The 22,605-nt window shown below is 38.4% G+C and overlaps 1 protein-coding gene across 2 annotated transcripts; it reads left to right on the forward strand.

Annotated features, from left to right (window-relative positions):
- Positions 1-18: 18 nt before the first annotated feature.
- Positions 19-21,563, forward strand: atp1b3a (ATPase Na+/K+ transporting subunit beta 3a). 2 transcript variants are annotated; one of them, XM_051697130.1, is made up of 9 exons: positions 19-153; positions 1,208-1,336; positions 1,477-1,607; positions 17,034-17,162; positions 17,359-17,457; positions 17,627-17,814; positions 17,954-18,004; positions 20,505-20,591; positions 20,771-21,563. In XM_051697130.1, exons 4-9 carry the CDS (start codon positions 17,081-17,083, stop codon positions 20,936-20,938), a joined length of 675 nt encoding a protein of 224 aa, XP_051553090.1. In that variant the 5' UTR covers positions 19-153; positions 1,208-1,336; positions 1,477-1,607; positions 17,034-17,080; the 3' UTR covers positions 20,939-21,563. The 2 variants fall into 2 exon arrangements, with proteins under 2 accessions (XP_051553090.1, XP_051553089.1); XM_051697129.1 differs by lacking the exons at positions 19-153; positions 1,208-1,336; positions 1,477-1,607 and adding an exon at positions 13,732-14,069.
- Positions 21,564-22,605: the final 1,042 nt, after the last annotated feature.

A 22,605-nucleotide genomic window follows, 5' to 3' on the forward strand; every position in this document is an offset into this window, starting at 1 on the left:
ACCAAATTGGCCCGGTTGCTAGGGAGGGCAGAGTAACATGGGGTAACCTCCAGTGGCGGTGTCCGGGGTGTCACTTTTTTTTTTTTTTTTTTTTTTGGACGTTCGCGCATATGGTTGCAAGATACAGAAGAATAAGAAAATGTCATATTTGAAGTAAGTTTTAAAGGTTTAGAATCATGTTTGTTTGCTGAATAAATTTTATGAGACGCTGTGTGAGTTAATAAGGCTCCAATAGGCTACCAGTTAATCAGATTAGAGAGATCGTTTCGCAATTTAGCATAACAATCCTTACGCTTACATCTGTGCTAGTAATACACACATATATCGTGCAGTGTGTAAATTACAGTATACGAATGTTTAGCTAATGTGGGGAAGTAGGCTACAGCTTCAGTTAACATTTAGCAGTTTGAAATCGATTAGCTAGTTCAGTTACTTCAGTTCAAAGTAGTGCTAGCAATGATCAAACTGGTAACTTAGACTGGTAGTTGATTTTAATGTACAGTTATGAAAATGAGGATTTGTAATTAAGATAAAAATGTTGGTAATTGGATGATTAGATGTAACAATAGGCTGTCATATTTTTGCACAGGATCAATTAAACATGAAAAGAAAGGGAGAGATATCAGAGTTCTTTTTAAAGAAGCACAAACAGGCAGATCAGGTGCAAACAGACCCCAGCCCTTGCATCACCACTGGACCCCAGAGCAGCTCCCTAGCTGAGGCTAGTCAGAGTCAGTGTGGTCAGACTTCAGGACCACAACCAATCTACCAGACACAGGCTGTCAGTCACATGCCAAGTTCAGGAATTTAAGTTGAGATGATTTTGTCAGATTAAAAGGATAGTTCACCCAAAAAATGAAAATTCAGTCATCATTTACTCACCCTCATGTCATTCCAAACCTGTATGACCTTCTTCTGAGGAACACAAAATAAGATATTTTGAAGCATGTTGGTAACCAAATAGTTTTGGGTTCCCATCGACTTCCATTGTATTTTTTATTTTTTTCTACACTATGGATGTCGATGGGAACCAAAACTCTTTGGTTACCAACATGCTTCAAAATATCTTATTTTGTGTTCTGCAGAAGAAAGTCAGTCATACAGGTTTGAACCTTTAAAATGTTGGTTCATGTATGTTCTTGTTGTTGGTGGCTGTGGCATTTATATTGTGTATATTATACACTAATGGTTCTTGTGTTATAAATAGATGTATCAAGGGATGACACAGAGACCTCTGGTTCTGAGCAAGACAGTGAGCCAGAGCTGCCAGGAGATGTCATTGAGCCCCTCCCAACTGCATCAAGCACCAGATTTGCTGATCCAAAAGGACCCAGTGGTAGGCCAGACCTATACTTTAAACTACACAGTTTAGTTAGCAGCTGTTAGTATCTAATCTTGTGGATCCATTAATTATACATTTCCATAGAGGTAAGACACATTATTTAACATTATAATATAATTTATTTTGCATTTCAGACATCTCTAGATTCAGAGAAGAAGGTCCTGTACAGCCATGTTTGAAAACATTTCCCAGAACTCAGCATGGTACTAGGAAAAGGACTTTCAACAGCTCCTGGCATAAGGACAATTCATGGCTTGAATATTCTGTAAGTCAAGATTCAGCTTATTGTTGTACAGTGGGCACTATGCATGAAGGGTGCATTGCTTCATGCAACTTGTAGACACAAACAGAGTGACCCAATTCTTTCCACTATGTGAGTACTGTGTGTGTGTGTGTGTGTGTGTGTGTGTGTTATTACTATCAATACCAGAAAAACAGCTACTAAATCATACATAATAAATTTTTTTAAATTTAAAAATGCATTTTTGTGATGTTTAGGTGATGAAGAGGTTTAGGGGATAGAAAATACTGTTTGTACAGTATAAAAATCATTATGGAAATTCCCCATAAAACATGGAAACCCAACATTGTGTGTGTGTGTGTGTGTGTGTGTGTGTGTGTGTGTGAACCCCCGAAAGTAGCAGTGGCCACCCCAAGTATAAAACTCTAGTTCCGCCACTGGTAACCTCCTCATGGTCGCTATAATGTGGTTCGTTGTCAGTGGGACGTGTGGTGAGTTGAGCGCGGATGCCGCGGTGGATGGCGTGAAACCTCTACACATGCTATGTCTCCGTGGCAACATAGCAGGTTGATGGTCTCAGACGCAGAGGCAACTGGGATTCGTCCTCTGCCACCCGGATTGAGGCGAATCACTACACGACCACGAGGACTTAAAAGCGCACTGGAAATTGGGTGAAAAAGGGGGAAAATTCAAAAAACAAACAAACAAAAAAAACACAGTATGCCCATGTTCAAAACAAAGTCAAGAAGCGTCAAGACATAACAGTGTTTAGATTTGGCTTGTAGATACATGCACTTGACTAGACGCTAAGTCTAAGAGCACTTGCTTGTCATTGGCTGGTATGGAGGAACTGTGAGGTGTGACAGTCCTCTCACACCACAGTGACAAAGACTGCTCTGAGGTTGACATTTAGGACAGCTAAAAAAATAAAAACAATGGATAAAAACTGGAGTTAAGATTTTTGACTTGTTAGGTCTCTCTCCCATAATTATTACTTATTAAAAACAACAACAACAAAGTCTGACGACAGATTGTAGCTGATGTAGAAAAGAAGGTTTTGTAGACAACCAAATAATCTGCCTTTTGTGTACTATATGTCCACATTTGAGTGGGATATTAACAAAAGAAACTGTGATTTTCTAAATAGTGTAACAACAGTCTCTCTCCGTGGTGTTTATAAACTTGTATTTGGCATAGTGGACCACGAAGGTGTGAATTGAGAAGGGCTTATATTAAGTCCAGAGCAGTACTGGAAAAACAATGAGAAGAGCAGGAAGAGGTACTTTAAACAAAGCCAGAGCAGAGACGAGCAGACATTGGCATCTGTTGACATCCTCTAAAAACTTAAGTAAAGTTGCTTTGTCTCATTAAAAATGACAAGAAAAAGAAGGGTGAAATCCCACACATCAATAGCACAAATTACTTACTACAGCTTTAAAAAAAATAAAAATAAAAAATAAAAATCCTTGTCTGTCTCTTTCTTCTGTGCTAGTATCTATATTACTCCAGCCACTCTGAGAATTTGACAGAGCGATACTGAAGATATTGTTGACTTTTGTGTGACAAATTGCTTGTTATGTTCCTTATTTGTAAGTTACTTTGGATAAAAGCATCTGCTAAATTACTAAATGTAAATGTAAAGCTTTTAGAGCAAACGCTCTTGTTATATCTGCAAAATGGGCTGAAATGGCAATCAGATAAATGTTTCTGACACTGTGAGTGGAAATAATTAATCTGTAGACATTGCACCCTCATAGTTATTTATTTCTGAGAGAGAGAGCGAGCGAGAGCGAGGGAGCAAGACATACCCATATATGGCAAAAGACAAGTGCGGAGCCAGGAATTTATGCTGCTTAAAATGAGAAGAATTATATACTTTCAGATAGAAACCCTATGCAAAATACAGAAATAGTACAGAAGTATTATGATTCAAATGCCATTGAAGAAACCATGAACTCAAAGGTTACTTGTTTTGTTAAGCGTTTTTACTGTCTTGAACAGGACAGTGGAAGTTTACAGTTCTTCTTGCATTTTGTGTGTTAAGCTCTTGAAATTGCAGTTATTGTCAGTCGCAGTCATGATATAATGCCTTGAAGAATGCAAACCCTTTGGCAGTGCTCTCATTTTACTAAACCATAAATATCTTAAAATCTCAGAGCTCTGAAATAACATTCAAAAACATTATGTTAATATACAGTATTAATGGGCTAAATTTGCAACAATACAAAAAACAGAATATGGAGGACAAGTCTTTGTTGTAGAATGTCAACAAAGTTGACAGTTGAAAAACAATTGCCCTGACAGGAGCATAACTGCCTTACAATTGCCTAAACCAGTGAATCATTAAAATAACTACCACCTTTTCTGGTTAACAGAAACCCCACAGTTAAAAAACAATTATTCAGATTGTTAATCTGTTCTGGTATATGAGGACTAAAGGATATTTTAAATATGTCAAAGTTAAACAAATGTATAAATAGGCAAAAGTGTAAGTTGATTTCCCTGTGTTTTAGGAATGTTCCAGGTGCAGTCCAAGCTAAGGTCAATAGACAGCATTTGTGGCATAATGTTGTTTATTTAAAAAATAATAATAATATTGACTCTTCCTGCATTTATAAAAAAAAATTGCTAGTTACAGTAAGGCACTTACAACAGAAGTGAATGGGGCCAAAACATTACAATACACAAAAGTATAGCAACGAGTTAACAAGATTTTAGTGATAAAGTGATAAAATCACTTACTAACCTTATCTTTATAAAGTTATATCCATATTACAACTTTGTTATCATGGCGACATAACAGTGGTATACCTTGCAATCTAGTAAGAGCCGGTAAATCACACTAAAATCATGTTAACACTTATAATGTTTATGTCTTGGGGGTATACAGTGGGGGAAATAAGTACTGAACGTGTCAACATTTTTTTCAGTAAATATATTTTTAATGAGGCAATTCACATGAAATTTTCACCAGACATCAGTATTATCTCAAGAAATCCGCAAATGTAAAGAATTCACAACATTAAAGTCCATAAATAAAGTTATGGGTAATAAAGTGAAATGACACAGGAAAAAAGTATTGAACATGCTAAGAAAAAGCAGTTCTCCAAGGCAAGGTAAGGCAAGGAACCATCTGAAATCCGTAAGTAGTTAGAAAGTAATTATACCTCCTATCTGTGCAAATTCATATCAGCTGGGTTAGTAAATTGATGGTCTATAAAAAGGCTTTTCATTACCAAGGTGTCACACAAGAAACATCTCATGATGGGTAAAAGCAAAGACCTCTCCCAAGACCTTCGCAACCTTATTGTTGCGAAACATATTGATGGAATCGGATACAGACGTATTTCAAAACATCTGAATCTTCCAGTAAGCACCACTGGGGCCATTATCCGCAAGTGGAAGCAACATCACTCCGTCATCAACTAGCCACGCACAGGAGCTCCTCGCAAGATTTCTGACCAGGGAGTCAGAAGAATAGTCAGAAGAGTAGCCCAAGAGCCAAGGACCACTCGGAAAGAGCTCCAGAAACACATGGAGGCAGCAGGTACCATCGTCACAGAGAAAACAATAGGCAATGCACTCCACCGCCATGGCCTCTATGCACGCTCACCCCGCAAGACTCCATTACTAAAGAAAAGGCATGTCGAAGCTCGTGTAGTCTGGTCAGATGAGAGCAAAATTGAACTTTTTGGCTGTCATACTACACACCATGTTTGGAGAAGAAATGGCACTGCACATCACCCTAAAAACACTATACCAAGTTTGGAGGTGGAAGCATCATGGTGTGGGGCTGTTTTTCATCGCATGGTACTGGCAGACTTCATATAATTGAAGGAACGATGAATGGAGCCCTTTACCAGGAGATTCTTGAGGAGAATCTGCTGCCATCCACCAGGATGATGAAGATGAGATGTGGGTGGACCTTCCAGCAGGACAACTATCCAAAGCATACAGCAAAGGAAACTCTCAATTGGTTTCAGAGAAAAAAAAATCAAGGTGTTAGAATAGCCCAGTCAATCACCTGATTTGAATTCAATTGAACATTTGTGTAAAGAGCTAAAGATCAAGGTTCACAAGAAGGCCTCCCAGAATCTTCAAGATTTAAAGACAATATGTTTAGAAGAATGAGCCAAAATCATACCTGAATACTGCGGCCGATTAATTTCTTCATACAGGAAGCGTCTTGTCATTACAAACAAGGGCTTCTCCACCAAGTATTAAATACATTTCAATTAGCGTGTTCAATACTTTTTTCCTGTGTCATTCCTCTTTATTAGACATAACTTTATTTATGGACTTTAATGTTGTGAATTCTTTACATTTGCGGATTTCTTGAGTTAATACTGATGTCTGGTTGAGCATCACAGATTCAGTACTGAATTCACTGTTGTGGAGGGTCAACAAGAAGACCAGTACTGCCAGCAGGACAAGACATGCCCACGAGGTGAGCCGCAGGAGGAGACAACTGTTAACCCACAGACAAGAGAGTGACAGCAAGACAATGAAAAGGAGCCAGGAAGAAGGACACAAATTAATTGGCCAAGATCTAACGATAATGAAGCCTGGATTAGAGTAGACCAAGACCTGTGCTCCAACCCACCTTGGAGAATGCACTCAGCGGAACGGTGGAGGCCAAGCTTAATAGGTTTAGTGACATTTTTATTAAGAATATGTAGGTAGATTTGGGGAAGCGTCAGTGAAGAAGCATGGTCCCAGGGTGATGGGTAGGAGAGAAAAGGAAATACTTCAGCTGGTGAAAGATCGGAACGGAGGCAGCTTCACAAGGCATGGAAAAGAGCAGATGAGCATGAGAAGGAGGGCTTGAAGGTATTGTGGGATGGCATGAGGGCTAGGTTGTCGGTTTTGAGGAGGGCAGTGTAACACAGACTCCAGAGAACTGGGGTTAAGATCCATATGCGGTTTTAATAGAAGAGGTGTAAATCATAAACAAACAGGCAGGGCTAAATCACCAGTAATAGAGCAGCATAGACAGATGGAGAATCATGGTCATAAACAGGCAAGGTTCAGGGCAGGTAGCAAAGAATCAGAATGATCTGTAAACAGGCAGGAGTCAAACACAGCCAGGCAATATAAACAGCATAAACACTCAGAAATGTTAGCCAGGGCTGAACAAGACTTCGCACTGAACCTATAAAGCTCAGTGCTTAAATAGTTCTTGGGATAGGGAACAGGTGAGAGTATAATCAGTCCAAATAGGCATGCTGGGAATTGTAGTTCAGAACACTACTAGTATTCTGGTGAGGGAGTCCTCTGGTGATGAGCGGGAGAAATACTTGAGTTCATGACAGGCAGAGAGAATTCGTCAAGGATCCTTTTAAATTTGCCAGAAATCTTCTCAAAGAGAAGAGGAGTGGAAAGCTTGTGATGTCGAAGTAAGATCTAGAAGACCACATGAAAGAACAACTAGGGGATCCCCATAAAGATAACTCGCTAGGCTCACCTGGATATGTCCCTCAGCCAGCGAAGCCAGTAGTGGGATTTGATGTAGCTCCACCCAAGTTTAGTGAGATCAGGCTAGTGGTAGAAAAAGCCAGGACAACTTTAGCACCGGGCCCAAACTGGATCCCGTATAGGCTGTATATGCGATGCCCAACAGTTCTTAAACTGTTATGGAGACTACTGAGAGTAGCCTGGAAGAAGCAGTGCATACACCTGGAATGGTGAAGGGCAGTGTCTATCTTTATACCCAAAGAACAGGAATCCACCAACATAAGTCAGTTTAGGAGTATTGCTCTATTGAATGTGGAGGGAAAGATTTTCTTTTCGATGGTAGCAAGGAGGATGTCTGATTATTTCCTGAAGAATGGATGCATAGATACAGTCTGCCAGAAGGCAGGTGTACCAGGTTTTTCTGGACATGTCAGTAATATGGGAGCAGATCCAGTCTGCCAAGAGAGACAAGAAAGACCTCCATGTAGTCTGGCTGGACCTGGCAAATGCCTATGGATCAGTTCCACACCAGCTCGTCAGCTATGCACTGGAGTTTTTACATGTACCAGAGTATATTAAGAGCTTGGCAAATAGTTTATATGGGAAACTAAATATACAGTATGTCATGCAACTAGTGATGTTAATGATGAATTGAAAATCGATTAATTTGATCGATTAAGCTTATAGATCGTCGATTAATTAATTTCAGGACAAATGTCCTCAACGTAAAGTTTTAATGAACTCAAATATGTATACAAATAATATATCTTAAGTATCTTAAAACAGACGTTACTACTAACAGTATTTCAATAACAGTAATAAAACAATTCCCAAATTTGAACTAAACATAGCCTAAATGTTTTTAAATATCCTGAACTAAAAATATTTTAAGAGGAAAATGCCAATACTTGCATTTCTTAAGTGTATTATTTAAATTATAATTAAACAATAGGCTACATGCACATATTATTTTGAGTCCTCCACGTGCATTTTGCGATATTAACGTTAACGATTAATCGATTAATTGATCAGTCATTTCCACGACGCTCGATAATGAAAATGTCTGAAAATTGACATCCCTACATGCAACACAGGAGTACATAACTGGATGGCAGCAACTGGAAAAAGGGATTGCAGTGGGACGTTCAATCTCTGCCATCCTGTTCACAGCTGCATTCGAGATCATCCTAATTGGTGGAAGACAGATGGCCCAAGGAATTCGTGCACAATCTGGGGTGAGATTGCCAGCACTGTGCAGCTATATTGATGATGTCACAAGCATCCTCCAGACTGCTGCATGTACAAACAGACTCTAAAAAAGGCTGAAAGAGCTTTTGGCACAGGCCAGGATGAAGATCAAGCCAGCAAAGTCACATAGCCTTTCTATTCGTTTGGGAAGAAGCAACCAGAAATCATTTGAGGTGGATGGTGAAAGAATCCCGATGCTGGCAGAGCAGCCCATTTGAAGTTTAGGGAGAGAGTACACAGCAGATCTGTCAGATAAACACATGGCAGGGTTGGTTCTGAAGCAGCTGAAAGAGGGCTCGGATAAGATAGACAGTTGTCATCTCCCAGGCAAATATAAGGTATGGTGTTACCAATTTACATATCATTATGTATCATCACCTGATGTGGCCGCTTAAGATGTGTGGGATCACTGCAGTGGCAGTGGCTAGGGTGGACACCAAGGCCAACAGTTACATTAGTTGTCTTTCAGATGGGATTACAAGCAGGAGAAGACCAGGTTGTTCTTAGAACTAAGGGAATAAACAGACCAGTCAGTGAGGGCTTGTCAAGCCCAGATCCGAACAGGCCACTCCAGGAAGGCAGAGGAGGTTGTAAACAGGGCGGTTTCAAGACTGAAGCAACAAAAGATCATTGGAAGAACCCAGTCAGGAAGAGCAGGCCTAGGATGAGGGATGGCTCCCAAACTGTGGTCAGCAGCCTCTAAAAATCAAAAAGCGGTGGTCGTAACAGAAGTAACTAAGATGGAAGAGGAAGTGTATATGATTCGAGCAGTCAGTCAGCAGCAGCAAGGGCACTGGACAGTATGGGAAGGTACATCTAATAGAGTTTTAGGATGGGATGACCTGTGGAAGATACCCCAGGCCAGGCTAAGTTTTCTAATAAGATCCACCTATGACACTCTTCCAAGCCCTGGAAATTTGTCTCTGTGGTATGGTAAAGAGAAGAATTGTCCCCTCTGATGCCCCAAGAGCAAATCTGCAGCACATGTTGGCTGTGTGCAAGACCACCTTGGCACAAGGACGGTACAAGCGGTGGCATTATTAGGTTCTGTGAAAGCTGGCAGAGATCCTTGAGGTGTGTAGAATAAAGGCTAACAAAGGCCGTCATGCTCCTCAGAGGTAGTACATTGAGTTTGTTAAAAAGGGAGGTGCCGCACAAAGCACAGCACGGAGGGAGGAAAGGTCAATCCTGGCACATGAAATTGTTTGGTCAATGATGGTTGACCTTGGGCAGCAGCTAAAATTTCCTTCTGAGATCGCCATCACCACCTTGAGGCCAGACATATTGTTATGGTCAGCATCAGTTAGGAAAGTCATAATGATTGAACGTACTGTCCAATGGGAAGAGGGACTGGAGGCAGCCTATGAGAAACTAAAATATACTGATCTGACTGCCGAGTGTAGGGGAAATGGATGGAGTGCTGCCACTTACCCTGTGGAGGTCGGTTGTCGAGGGTTTATTTGAACATCAGTGCAGCACCTGTTGAAAAACATTGGTATCTTTGGATTAGCATTGAAGAAGTATCTGAAGGAAATGGCAGAGGAAGCCGAAAAAAGGAGCTTTTCTATGGTGTATTGAACCCTGGTTGAATGGTATGTCTTGATGGGAAAGGAAGAATGTCTTGATGCGAGAGCAAGAATGAGAGGCAGTTGAGAGGATCGGGTGTCCAGCTGTGGGGGGTGGCAGGGAGACAACCGCTGCCCCACCACCAGGAGATGTTCTGGGATTAATGGGGCGAAACATCTGTGATAGGTGGCTCCCAGCTGATGACCCCATAGCTGGACAACTGAAGGCACCGGCGGAGGTGCGGCAGGCAGTAATGCTTAGACATTCACCTGTGCATCTGAGTATTACAGTTATGCAATCTATACACAATCGATGCCATGCCACGGGAAGAGGAGGAAGGGAACAAGTGCGATCGACAGACCCCGCCTCTGGATCAAACCCCTATCTGCACTCACCGACATTCACCGTGACCAAATCACTGCGATTAAATCAACATTTATGTTAATTTTTATCTATTATTTTAAGTAGTATTAAAGGAAATATTAAGAGTGGAAACAGGAAATTGGATTGCTAGGACAACAGTACACATTCACACCGTCTTTACACCGCATGCCACTGCAGCGACATCTGTTGTTTAGTTTGTCATATATTTCTGTAGTTCCACCAGAATATTGGGGTGCAAATAGCTGCACTGAGTAGCAGATGCAATTTACACTGTGGTGCAAATAGACACTCCATTAAATTAATCATGACTGATTGTGAATAGTGAATTTCTAAAATGGCATCTGTAACTGAAAGCTACTGATTTTGAATGATGCTGAATCTACACCACTAGGTCTCACGGTAAGACTAAGATGACACGAGCAAAAAGTTACCGAGTGCACCTTTAACATGTTGTTGGAAAAGCCACAGAGGGGTCAGTGCTCTCTTTGAAGAAGCTACAGTGTATAGTATCTAAGAACAAATGGTGCACCAGTCAACCATATAAGGACTTTGCATAACACTGGCTTTTTGGGAGTTGGGAGAATTAGTTCTAATATCTGACTCTGAATTCTTTTGAAATGTTCTCTATATGCTTCATGAGATCTTTTAGTTTTTGTCAGTTCTACAATGTAGCATATGAAACTAATTACTTAGCTAAATGAACCTTGAATATGCTACACAACATGATGGAATCAGGCCCATTGAATGTTAATGTTACAAGACTTTGATACAAGTACAGTAGAACAGAACTGGAACAGATATGGAAGTGAATAAAGAAAGCAAGAGATAACATATTGACCAGCAAGTGGCAGTATTTGATAAGACAGGGTGGGACTGATTTTTTCCACGAACTTTAGGTGAACTAGTGTGCATTACTGTCTTCCTTGACCTTGCTTTCAGGCCAAACAGAGGGGGCTAGTTTTCCACTTGCCACCGTATGGCGTCCCATGGTTTACTGTGCCACTGTGCCCAGTTTTTGACTATTTTTAATTTTAAATGCACTATATAGATACAGGTGAGCTAAATTGAAATGTTTATTGAAATGATCGAACTTCTAATGTTATTATGTAATGTAATGTTGTCCCTTATATTAATGGCAGAGTCTTTGCATGTGCTTCAGAGTCTGAAACTGTACATTGGGCACAAATGTGTTTATTTATAATAATTTCCTTGTGGTGGTGGATGCAGAAACTACTGCACTGGTATCACAAATCTGAATGCCAAGTAATTTTCCTCTATGCCATTATGCAGCTTGTTTCAAGAGGACATAACAGGCATAAATACTGATTTTGGCTTGCTTTTAGAATTTGAACTTTCCACAGTATTTTGCTGCTACCAAACTTTCAGAAAACATCCAAAGTAATGGCCAACTTTATAGAAACTGATATCACCTTTACTCATACAGCAAATACTCATGTTTCATATAGGCCCCTGATTTGGGCTCCTGATTTTGCTCTTTAAATAATATTGCTGATAATTGTTAGAGGTGTTTTTGATCAGCATACATTTATGAATTTGTGATAGAAAATACACTATCTGTAGTACAAAATGTGTGTACCAGGATGATTATGGCCTACTAATTGTGCTTTTGAGGGCACAAACTCTTGAATTGTACAACATGGTTCATCAGTGCTCTGTCCTGTGAGATCAAACACATTGAATGCACTTAAATATGTTAATATGTGTCTTCTTTCTTTAACAAATCTAAGATTTTAACCAATTAAAAAACAACTTTGGGGGCGTGTTGAAGTGGGTTTCGCCCAGGGCGCCAAACAAGCTAGAACCGCTACTGCTCCCTCCCTTCCTCTCTCTACAATGAACAAATTCCTCTTTTGTGAAACATAAGTCATCTGTAGGCCTATTCACTGAGGTCTTGTTTCTAATTAACAGCACTGCTTCATTACAGCTCAACTGCACTGAGATTGCACAGATGAAATTGGTGATGGCAACAACATTCCTTTTTGTAGATCCTTTTCATTACAAACTACTGTATAAAAAAAGTCTACTGGATGTTTCTATGGTTGACATATTAAGAAGCACAGTCATTTTTATTCTCCATATTTTTCCATATATTTCTCTCTTTTTTAATCCAGGGATTTGTTCCTGCTTCCACATGCTGGTCGCTTTAGTTTTGTGAATATGCTTTTATTGCTCAAGTACAAAAGATTTACTCTCCACGCTCATTGTTCCTGTCACATGTGGCTCATTTTAGACCCTACCCACTTATTATTAGGAGCAAACCATCAAAGATTGCATTGCTTGTTAGATTGGGGTTGTTGTTTGCAGGGCCAAAACCCCCAATACTGAGATTAAAGGGATGGTTCACCCAAAAATGAAAATTCTCTCATGATTTACTCACCCTTGTGCCATCCCAGGTGTGTATGACTTTCTTTCTTCTGCAGAACACAAACAAAGATTTTTAGAAAAATATCTCAGCTCTGTTGGTCCATACATTGCAAGTGAATGGTGATCAGCCATTTGTTGCTCCAAAAATCACGGAAAGGAAACAAATAAGTAATCCATATGACTTCAGTGTTTAAATCCATGTCTTCAGAAGCAGTAGGGTGTGGGTGAGAAACAGAACAATATTTAAGTCCTTTTTTACCCTAAATCTCAACTTTAACTTTCACTTTCAGATGTGAAAGTGAAACTAAACAGGCACCACATGTGACATTCAGGTGTGAAAGTGGAGATTTAAAAAAGGACTTACATTTGTATCTATTTCTCACCCACACCTATTATATCGCTTCTGAAGACATGGATTTGAACACTGGAGACATATGGATTACTTTTATGTTTCCTTTAGGCTTTGTGATTTTTGGAGCTACAAAGGGCTGATCACCATTCACTTATATGGACCTACAGAGCTGAAATATTCTTCTAAAAATCTTTGTTTTTGTTTTGTTGAAGAAACATAGTTATACACATCTGGGATGGCACTAGGGTGAGTATATGGAGATCATTTTCATTTTTGGGTGAACTATCCCTTTAAATTATTAAATTTGAATATGTGGTTACATCCTTTGTTGAATTTCTTAAAAAAACTTGATAGTGGTTAATCAGAATGATTCGGTAACTTCTAACATTTTATCTGAAATGTTAAAGCTAATTTAGAAACTAATTAATGAATAGTAATGGCAATTTAGACCATGACATCCCTATGTTGTTTTGATCACGGTATCAAGTTAATATCATGGGTTTTGGCCATGCACCATGCACTGTGTATTCTTTTTAGTACCTTGGAGTTGCATGTAAATACCTTGGCATATTAATATGGTATTCATTCAGTACCATGGCATGAATCAAAGTACCATGGTACTCTGATCTGATACCATTACTGTAGCATGAACACTGTACTATTTAGATAAATCCATTATATAGCGCTGGCTATTTCATTTTAAGATTAAAAATATTCTGCAATGTCAGGGGTGCAAATATTGCGCATGCGCACAACCATTCTCTCCCACTCTTACGACATAATGTGATACTGCTGTCGGTCCGGATTGTTGGACCAGTTTGTAATGAGCAGCACTGCGTTGCAGTACATTTGGCGACGTCATATGCCAGAGATTTTTCGCTCTTCTGTCAGGGCACCAGCCCACTGATTTTGGCCTCATTATATCAGACAGTATAACAATCGTGCACACAGAGTTTCTCTAAATCTAGCCCAGATCTACAACATGTCTAAAAACAGCGAAAAACCAGGGGAAGGCAAAGAGCCCGAAAGCAGCTGGAAAGACGCGATCTACAATCCAATAACTGGAGAATTATTCGGTCGGACTGCGAGAAATTGGGGTGAGTTCATACAAATCCTATTAAACAGCACACATTTTACATCCTTCATGCTGAGCGTTGGAAGTCTGCGAGGCTTGCTCGCGCGTCATTTACTGTAGCTCGTGATTAAATATGCATCTCGTTAAATTAATAATGACCTTATAATAAACAACATATTGGTGAAATGAGAATGGGGGCAATGAGATGAATGGCAATTTTTAATTCATAACTTTCTGTAATTCACAATCTAGTCTGCCTAGGATCAATGCATGGAGATTCCCCTGTGCACCGATCTGTGACGAAAGCGATCATTATCTCAGGCATACCGACATCTTGATGTCATCAACTCTTTCACTGATGACATCAGTGACAGTTTAGAAGATCAACACCATCTCCAAACCTGAGCAGATCTCATTAGGGGGTGTAAAAACAATTATATATATATATATATATATATATATATATATATATATATATATATATATATATATATATATAGTGTCATTAAACTTCGCTTGTCCTTGTATAGCTTCCTTATCCAAATCCAGATATTATCAGTTCAACTGACTGTTTTGACAAGTAATACCAACGCGCAAGATTATTTGTCAGTGATTAATCGCACTCAGTTATTCACAATAAACAACACAGATTTTCTAGATCTGAACAGGACAAACACGTATTCTCAGTAGAGGTTCGTTTGAAGACAGCTGAATGGCAACGTCACAGCGCTCATTCTTGGTGACGATGCGGAGCGCGCTGACGTTGCCGGGCCTGTGGGAATCTTTGAAGGCTGAAAAGGTCCCGTTTTCGCGCCTCACTAAACCTTCTGTTCGAATGACACATTTGATCATCGCCCGGGTGAAAATGATCAAGTGCTGGATGGACTAATAATGTCTATGACATTATATACTAGACATTAATATAGACAATAAATATAAATACATTTAGTCATATTTTACATCTTTATTGTATCCCATCACTAAAAAGAATAATAATATTTACACATTTCCATTTTCTATTCATTAGATTGAGGAATCTTTAATAATAATAATAATTATATATATACAGGTTTGGTGAGTAACGAAATACATGTAACGGGATTACGTATTTAAAATACAAAATATAAGTAACTGTATTCCACTACAGTTACAATTTAAATCATTGGTATTTAGAATAGTTACATTCAAAAAGTATTTTGATTACTGAAGAGATTACTTTGCATTTTATTGTCATTTGTTTCATTTAATATTTAGTCCTTTCAGATGGAAAACATTTATACATATAAATGATGCGATCCAAAGTGCATTTGAACAGCGGTGAAACACTTTCTTATGATGTGTTACATTCATACGAGCAGACAGAGAAGTTTGAAGTACGTTTGGAGCAGAAGAAATAGAAATAAACCTTGTGTAAATTATCAGCTTTACACTAAGCTAAAATGCTATTTCTAGACATTTTACATGCACATGTTACCAGGCACGATCATATTTTTTTATCAAGAAAATTAACGATTGGATCATAATTTCTTTTTTTCTAGTAAGACCTTTGATATTAGGGCAAAAATCATATTCTTGATAATAATTTTTGTATTGCTTTCCTGTAAAAATATCTAAAAATCCTTAAAACAAGATCAGTTTGATTTATCTTGTTTTAGAAACAACACTGCATAAGATATTTCGGTTTTTCAGATAATATATTTTTAACGTGTATTTTGTCTTAATGTACTGGTAGAGTTTTTATAGTCAAAACAAGTGAAAAAATCTACCAGTGCTGAAGAAGTAATCCAAAGTATTTAGAATACGTTACTGACCTTGAGTAATCTAACAGAATACATTACAAATTACATTTTACAGCATGTATTCTGTAATCTGTAGTGGAATACATTTCAAAAGTAACCCTTCCAACCCTGTATATATATATATATATATATATATATATATATATATATATATATAAGGTTTATTGATTTAATTTTGTTAAACAGTACACAATTCAATTTGAATTAATTTTATAATATATTAATATTTAAATCTTAAAAAATATACTTTTTTTGAGTGTTCTAATAACTCTTGTTCAATTAACCTTACCTTTATACTGTATTCTTCTTTGCCTAATTTTCTGATAATTCATACAATGAAAATAACTAAAAAGTGGCAAGGAACCTGCAGCTCTCACCTTAACGAGCTATTTTCTACAGTATCAAATCCTTATGATGTTAAAATAATATTTAACATCACTGAATTAACCTGAATACATTAGTTTTGTGTAACCTAATGTATTCAGATTAATTCAGTGATGTTAAATATTATTTTTTACTTGAGTAAAACCAGTTCATTTAGATGTTACCACATGAAGCACATTTTTAGGTTAACTTTTTTCTTCTGTGTAAAATGTGCTAAAATGTGCTTTTTTTTCTATTTAAAATGTTTGGTAAAATCTAAATGATCTGTCTTTATTCAAGTCAAAAAGGTTATTTAATATCACTCCGAATACATTACAGTTACTTCAACAAAACTCATTTTAAGGATTAGATCAGGCAGAAATAGCTCTTTAAGGTAACAAAAACACTTTTTTGCAGTGTAATCATATTCTGCGCAGTTATTTAAAAAATTATTTTACACTATTGTTTTATTTTATTTGTTAATGCTACTGGTTAAGCCTACTTTAATAACACTATCGTTGTTTCACTTATTTTGCATTGCATCGGCAACAAATGTATAGTTCTTTTCAACTTAAAGCACAGGGAAATTGAATAAGCTTGTGTTGCACACCGTCAGATAAAAACTAAGCTCTAAATTAAAAATGTGCTTTTGTTGATGCTAGTTGGTTCAGTTCAATGAAAGTGTTTAATTGGTTATGGTTATATTTAATAGGCGACAGTTCAGATGGTGAATGTAAGATTAGAGCTTTTTGGCAACAGTGTAATCAATACAGTTCTGCCAAAGTCAAGCAAAACAACTGACATTCAATGTGATTGTGTTTTAGGTCTCATCCTCCTATTTTACCTGGTCTTCTATGGCTTCTTGACTGTAATGTTTACTTTCACTATGTGGGCAATGCTTCAGACGCTGAATGAAAACACACCCAAGTATCGAGATCGTGTTGCATCCCCAGGTGAGCTCTTCAATATGCAGGTCAATGGACTGTGTTCATAACACAGTTAAGTGGTATCTGTACAAATAACTATAGCGAAATATAGAATTTGTCTCAAAGCATTAACAGCTAGTTGTTCTAAATTATAAGGACTTTATGTTAATCGTATGGAAGTCAGTTGCTTAAATTTAATTAATAATTGACTTCTTTTTTGCAGGGTTGGTTATCAGGCCAAACTCTTTGAATATAATTTTCAACAGGTCAAACCCCGCTGAATATGGGCTATTTGTCCAACATCTAGAATCATTTCTGCATCGTAAGTGCTGTACACGTTCTCTCCAAGTGTTTTCTGATCTTGGGACTGCAACTCCAGTCATTATGGTTTAAATCTGTAATAATTAAGTTAACATTACCCCAACTCAAACATGTTCTGTCCCTTTTTCTACGTCTCTGTCTCCCTTTCTTTACCAATTGTCCGTGTCCAGAGTATAACGACTCAGAACAAGCTAAAAATGACTTGTGCATGGCGGGTCAGTACTCTGAGCAGGATGAGGAACTTCAGAAGAAGGTGTGCCAGTTCAGGAGGAGTTTACTCCATCGTTGCTCTGGTATGGAGGACTCCACCTTTGGCTATGCTGCGGGACATCCATGTGTTATTGTCAAGATGAACAGGGTGAGTGACCTCATTTCATTCTCAATTATCAAATTGGCACCAATGTACCCAAACATATATTTCAAAATGGTGGGGTATCCATGTCTATTTACAGTTAGAGGGAGATTCACTCTGATATTGCATTATTCGTAACCCTCAGGTCATTGGTCTTAAGCCTACCGGAGATCCATACATCAACTGCACATCAAAGGTAAATAATTGACCTGTTTAATGTAAGTGCATGTAAAAATCATAGATTGATTCTAAGTTCTGAGAGATATTAGCCTATATTTGTTCAGAAACACATTCTAGATGTAAATGTTTGTGTGTGTGGAGTTTATGTGATTTAAAGCTGCAATTTGTAAGAGAAATCTGGACAATGAAACTCACAAAGCAAAAACACCTCAAAACAAACAGGTATCCTACACTTTTGAAACTGATTAAGCTCCTATAATGGCAATTTCTCAGAGTAATCACAACCAAAACAGATCAATGCTTTGGCTTCAATAGGTTCTTCTAGTGGTTGGGTAAATAAAAAGCCCCCTTATCACTTGTGTATTTAAGCATATGTTTACATTGTTTGCTCATCTACAATACATCTATAAGACATATGTCAACAAGTATGTCTCAGATGTCAATAAGACACTCAGCAGATGTCTTTGAGACATTTATGATTTAGATTCTTTGTAAATGTGATCTTTTAAGATGTTTAGCAGATGAAAAGATCTAAAACAGACATCTCGGATATGTACATGTACTATCTGGGTAAGTTCCCCCTGCTAAGTCTTAATTCCTCTCAAGGTTTCTTCCACATCTTAGGGAGTTTTTCATTGCCATCGTTACCTTTGTTGTGCTCAATAGGGCTTGTAAGCACTTTACGTCTTTGTAAAGCTGCTTCAGAACAATATGTGACCTGCACCAGTCATTTTGACCCAGTAACACATTTTGAGTCAAATGCACTAATGCAAACAGTAAAGTCTCAACTTTCTCATGATATAACTATGATCCCATTTACACCTGGTATCAATTGGCATTTTTGGTGAGCAAATCACATGTGGTCAGTGCTAAATCACAAAACACACATATGATTGTGGTCAAAAACAAATATGACCTCATTGCATATGAGGTGTAAATGCTAATCCATACTGTATGTGTCCCCTCACCTCTCAATCAACTGCTGCGATAAGCAAGAGTTTAAACTTTGCCGGTTACGAGCGGCTTTAAAAGGAAATAACTGTCCAATCGGGAAATGTATAAAAGCAGATATATACACAAACACAAGAACTTCACTGATCTTCTACAGTGTGTCTGAAATCAACATGCAGGGACACTTATGATAAGCACGAACAGCTGCAGCTCAGGTTTACACAGGTATTCTGCTAAAATAACGATAATTTTGCTCGAAATGTTGCTTTTGTGCTTAGATTAAATTTCAGATGCATCTGGGAGAAATAGCATGCTGTTTTTTCACACTTTCTTTGTCTTTTCGGACTTTGTTGCGCTTTAATGTCATGCAGTAACACTCTGACATAGTGATTGATGTATGTCGTCATGAAGCAGAGTCCCTCTCCTCCAAATCCGATCACTGTGGAGCAGAACTTCCCACCCTTAACCTTATACCACTGATACCTGTTTGGATGTTTGTAATTATTACTGTTTTATGAACTTTTCTCATGGATTTCAGCTTTAAGGTTTGACTTATACTGTATGTTGTTGTGTCACCTCCCTGGATTTCTAATTGTTAGTCCGTCCTCTCTCACGAAAGTGCTTTGTTTTTTTTTTTCCTATTTCTCCCTGTCTTTTTTTCTTTTTCTCTCATGTCTCTATTGCATGCTGTCAGTTGAACTCCTTAGTAAAGTGATAGGTAAGATTTATTGTATTAATGGTCTCCCTCATTCTCCCGATCTCTCTCGTTTTCCAGTCACGATGATTGAGCATGTCCATATTATATGCTGTTAATACAAATAACTTCTTGCATGATCTCTATTTGGAAATTAACAAAGCAGTCTTTTCCAGTGACTCAGGTGCTAAAGACGGACAGCTAGTAGTTGGACAAATAGTAATTAATTTAGCATGGCAAAGCAGAAGCATGACTTTTAATGCTTGTTCTGCCCTGTTTCTCATTCAGTGAAGGGGTTGTTTATTACATCAGCTTTGTCTACTCTCTGCTGGATTTCATTATGTACTGCATTCAAAATCTATTTAAAGGTGCACTCAGTATTTTTTTTTGTTTATGTTTTGCAGGCCGATATGGCAGTTGTCTTGGACTTACACTGACACCTAGTGGTGCGGATGCAGCATCACACAAAAGCAAAAGTTTTCAGTTACTGATGCCATTGTAGAAATGCGCTATTTGCACTCAGCCATTCTTAATTTATTCCACTCGTGAATGTGTTCTTTAACAGGGGGTTACCAAGATGAAGTGAGTAGTATTCAGAGGGCCATGTGAACTCAATATGTCTGCCCTCAAAAGGTGACCCGCTCAATGTAAAATAAAACAGACTAAAATCAGACCGTAATATATTTTTCAAAAGTACTATTCATTGCTTCATGTGGGAAACTTTTATACTGAGTGCACATTTAAATGCCGCTTTATATGTTATTTGGAGGACTTGCATTAGTGTTAAAATTACATCAGACTGCATCATCCACTCTCGCCCAGTGGCAGTGTGTCCTCTAGTTGTTTGACGGTCTCCTTTCTATCTATTAAGAGTGAGAAACCTCTCCGGATGCAGTACTTCCCCCATGACGGGACTATCGATAGGATGTACTTCCCTTACTATGGTAAAAAGGCACATGTAAGTATGAAGCTGAGTACATGCTTAAAGATTTGATTTTGAAATCAAATTACATTTCTGTCATTCTGTCAGTGTGCTGGGTGAAAAATAATAATAATAATAAATAAACAGAAACCAAAACTAATTAAAAAATTGAGTATGTTTAGTAAAGTATACTCTGTTTTCCTGTCCATCTATAGGAGGGCTATGTTCAGCCTCTGGTTGCTGTAAAGCTGTTGCTTATGAAGGAAGACTACAACTCTGAGCTGACTGTAGAATGCAGGTTAGAGGGCTCTAACCTTAAGAACAATGACGAGCGTGACAAGTTTCTTGGACGTGTCACCTTTCGGGTCCTGGTGACTGAGTAAACCGGTAGCTGGTGCGGACGCGAAAGGGGAACTTGCACTACTTTTCTTCCTGTTGTCCCTGTTCTCCTCTTAAACTCTCCAATATACTTCAGGACTTCATTTAATCCTCCACAGACAAGGCATGACTGATTCATTATTTCTTTAATGTCCCATTTTAATATGTCTTAACAGGATCTCTGTTTAGTCTCCTACCGAGCACATTCTCCTCCTGAAGACGTGACTATAACTGAAAATGTAAATGTATTTTCCCCCATGCCACTCATTCCCTAGATATTTTGAATTCTTGAAAATAATTGCATTGTACCCTCAAAGGGATTTTGTTTACAATGTGATTGATTAGACAGGGGTTAGTCAGTACCTTAATCCTTGGTTGGTGTTTTTGTGTTTGTTTTGTTTTGCTCTCTGTGAATATATTTAATGATCGTATTGTAAAACTACTGTAAGATTTATGTTGAAAAGTGACATTATATGACACATTTTAGACTTATGAAATATTTCAAGGAATACAATTTGTAACAAATGATTTTTATAACCTCTGCATGGATCTTGGTTCATGTAGATGCCTGAGCCATTTAACATCTTGGTATAAATGCTATTTTGACAAATAAAAACAAAAAAGCTTGTAGTGGCTGTATATTTTCTGTTGTATTTATATTCACATATGTTAAATTCAGAGTCTACCACACGATGGCGCTAGGACACAATGTTGTGTAGTAAAGAAGGGATGAAACGCTTACACCAGTGGTTCTCAACCTTTTTGAATAAACGCCCCCCCCACACACACACACTTTATTCCCTTAGCTGATGACAGAAACTAATAATAAAAGTGATATTTTTATTATATTTAAAAAAATAATAAGTGAAAAGACCAGTCATATTGCATATTTTGTCCCACTGAAATGCTCATTCTACAGTATGGTATTGATTTTGAGTTTGAAAATGTGTAAATTTTCTGGTATTCACAACAGTAAGGATATCTATAATATCTATAAAAAGTAAACTTGTACTTGCTTGGTTCTTCCCGGAAGTTCATAACGAACGTACTAATCCTGGCACGTGCCCAATTCAGCTCGCTCGCACAGCGATTCCACTGTCCTCACCAAAGTGGACCACAGGGAAGACAAAGGTTATGCCCAACTACCACATGTCGAAGATGTGGTAGCGGCACATCTCTGCCCGGCAAGTAACAGGGTGTGGAAATCACGCCCTGTTCATCCCTCCAAACCCTATCGACTTACAGGTACGTCCGCACTGGCTGGAAGAGCATACTTAGCGGTGGGCCAAGCTGGTTTGGCACTCCACATGATGGCCGTGCTTCAAGTGTTTCAAGCCAATCAGATGGACGAGCAATGCTACGATCCGAGAACGTTCAAAGAGCTTTGCACCGCTACAGACTTATCGCAAGCTATGAGACATTTCATGACGAAACGGAACAGTACTGCAACACAACCGGCTTGCTCTTGCTCTGTCTCGAGCCAGCGCCTGGCTAAAAACCCCACGCCTGCTGCATCAGCACCAGCAAAATTCACCGTCGGTAAAGCCACGCAAGCCATGGCCCAAACGAAGGCGGCTGCCTCAGCGCTCCTGATGGGCACAGCCCTATGAAACGGAATGCAGAGCTCGCCGTTCCTTCCGGACCTGTCCGAAGAAGGCTCGATTAGAGACTC

This window comes from Myxocyprinus asiaticus, chromosome 5 (assembly GCF_019703515.2).
Source record: "Myxocyprinus asiaticus isolate MX2 ecotype Aquarium Trade chromosome 5, UBuf_Myxa_2, whole genome shotgun sequence".
Classification (NCBI taxonomy): domain Eukaryota; kingdom Metazoa; phylum Chordata; class Actinopteri; order Cypriniformes; family Catostomidae; genus Myxocyprinus; species Myxocyprinus asiaticus.

Coding starts and splice junctions, on each gene's coding strand:
- atp1b3a (XM_051697129.1), top strand. CDS start 13,955: ATGTCTAAAAACAGCGAAAAACCAGGGGAAGGCAAAGAGCCCGAAAGC. Junction 14,070..17,033: donor TCGGACTGCGAGAAATTGGG/GTGAGTTCATAC, acceptor ATTGTGTTTTAG/GTCTCATCCTCCTATTTTAC. Junction 17,815..17,953: donor TTATTGTCAAGATGAACAGG/GTGAGTGACCTC, acceptor CGTAACCCTCAG/GTCATTGGTCTTAAGCCTAC.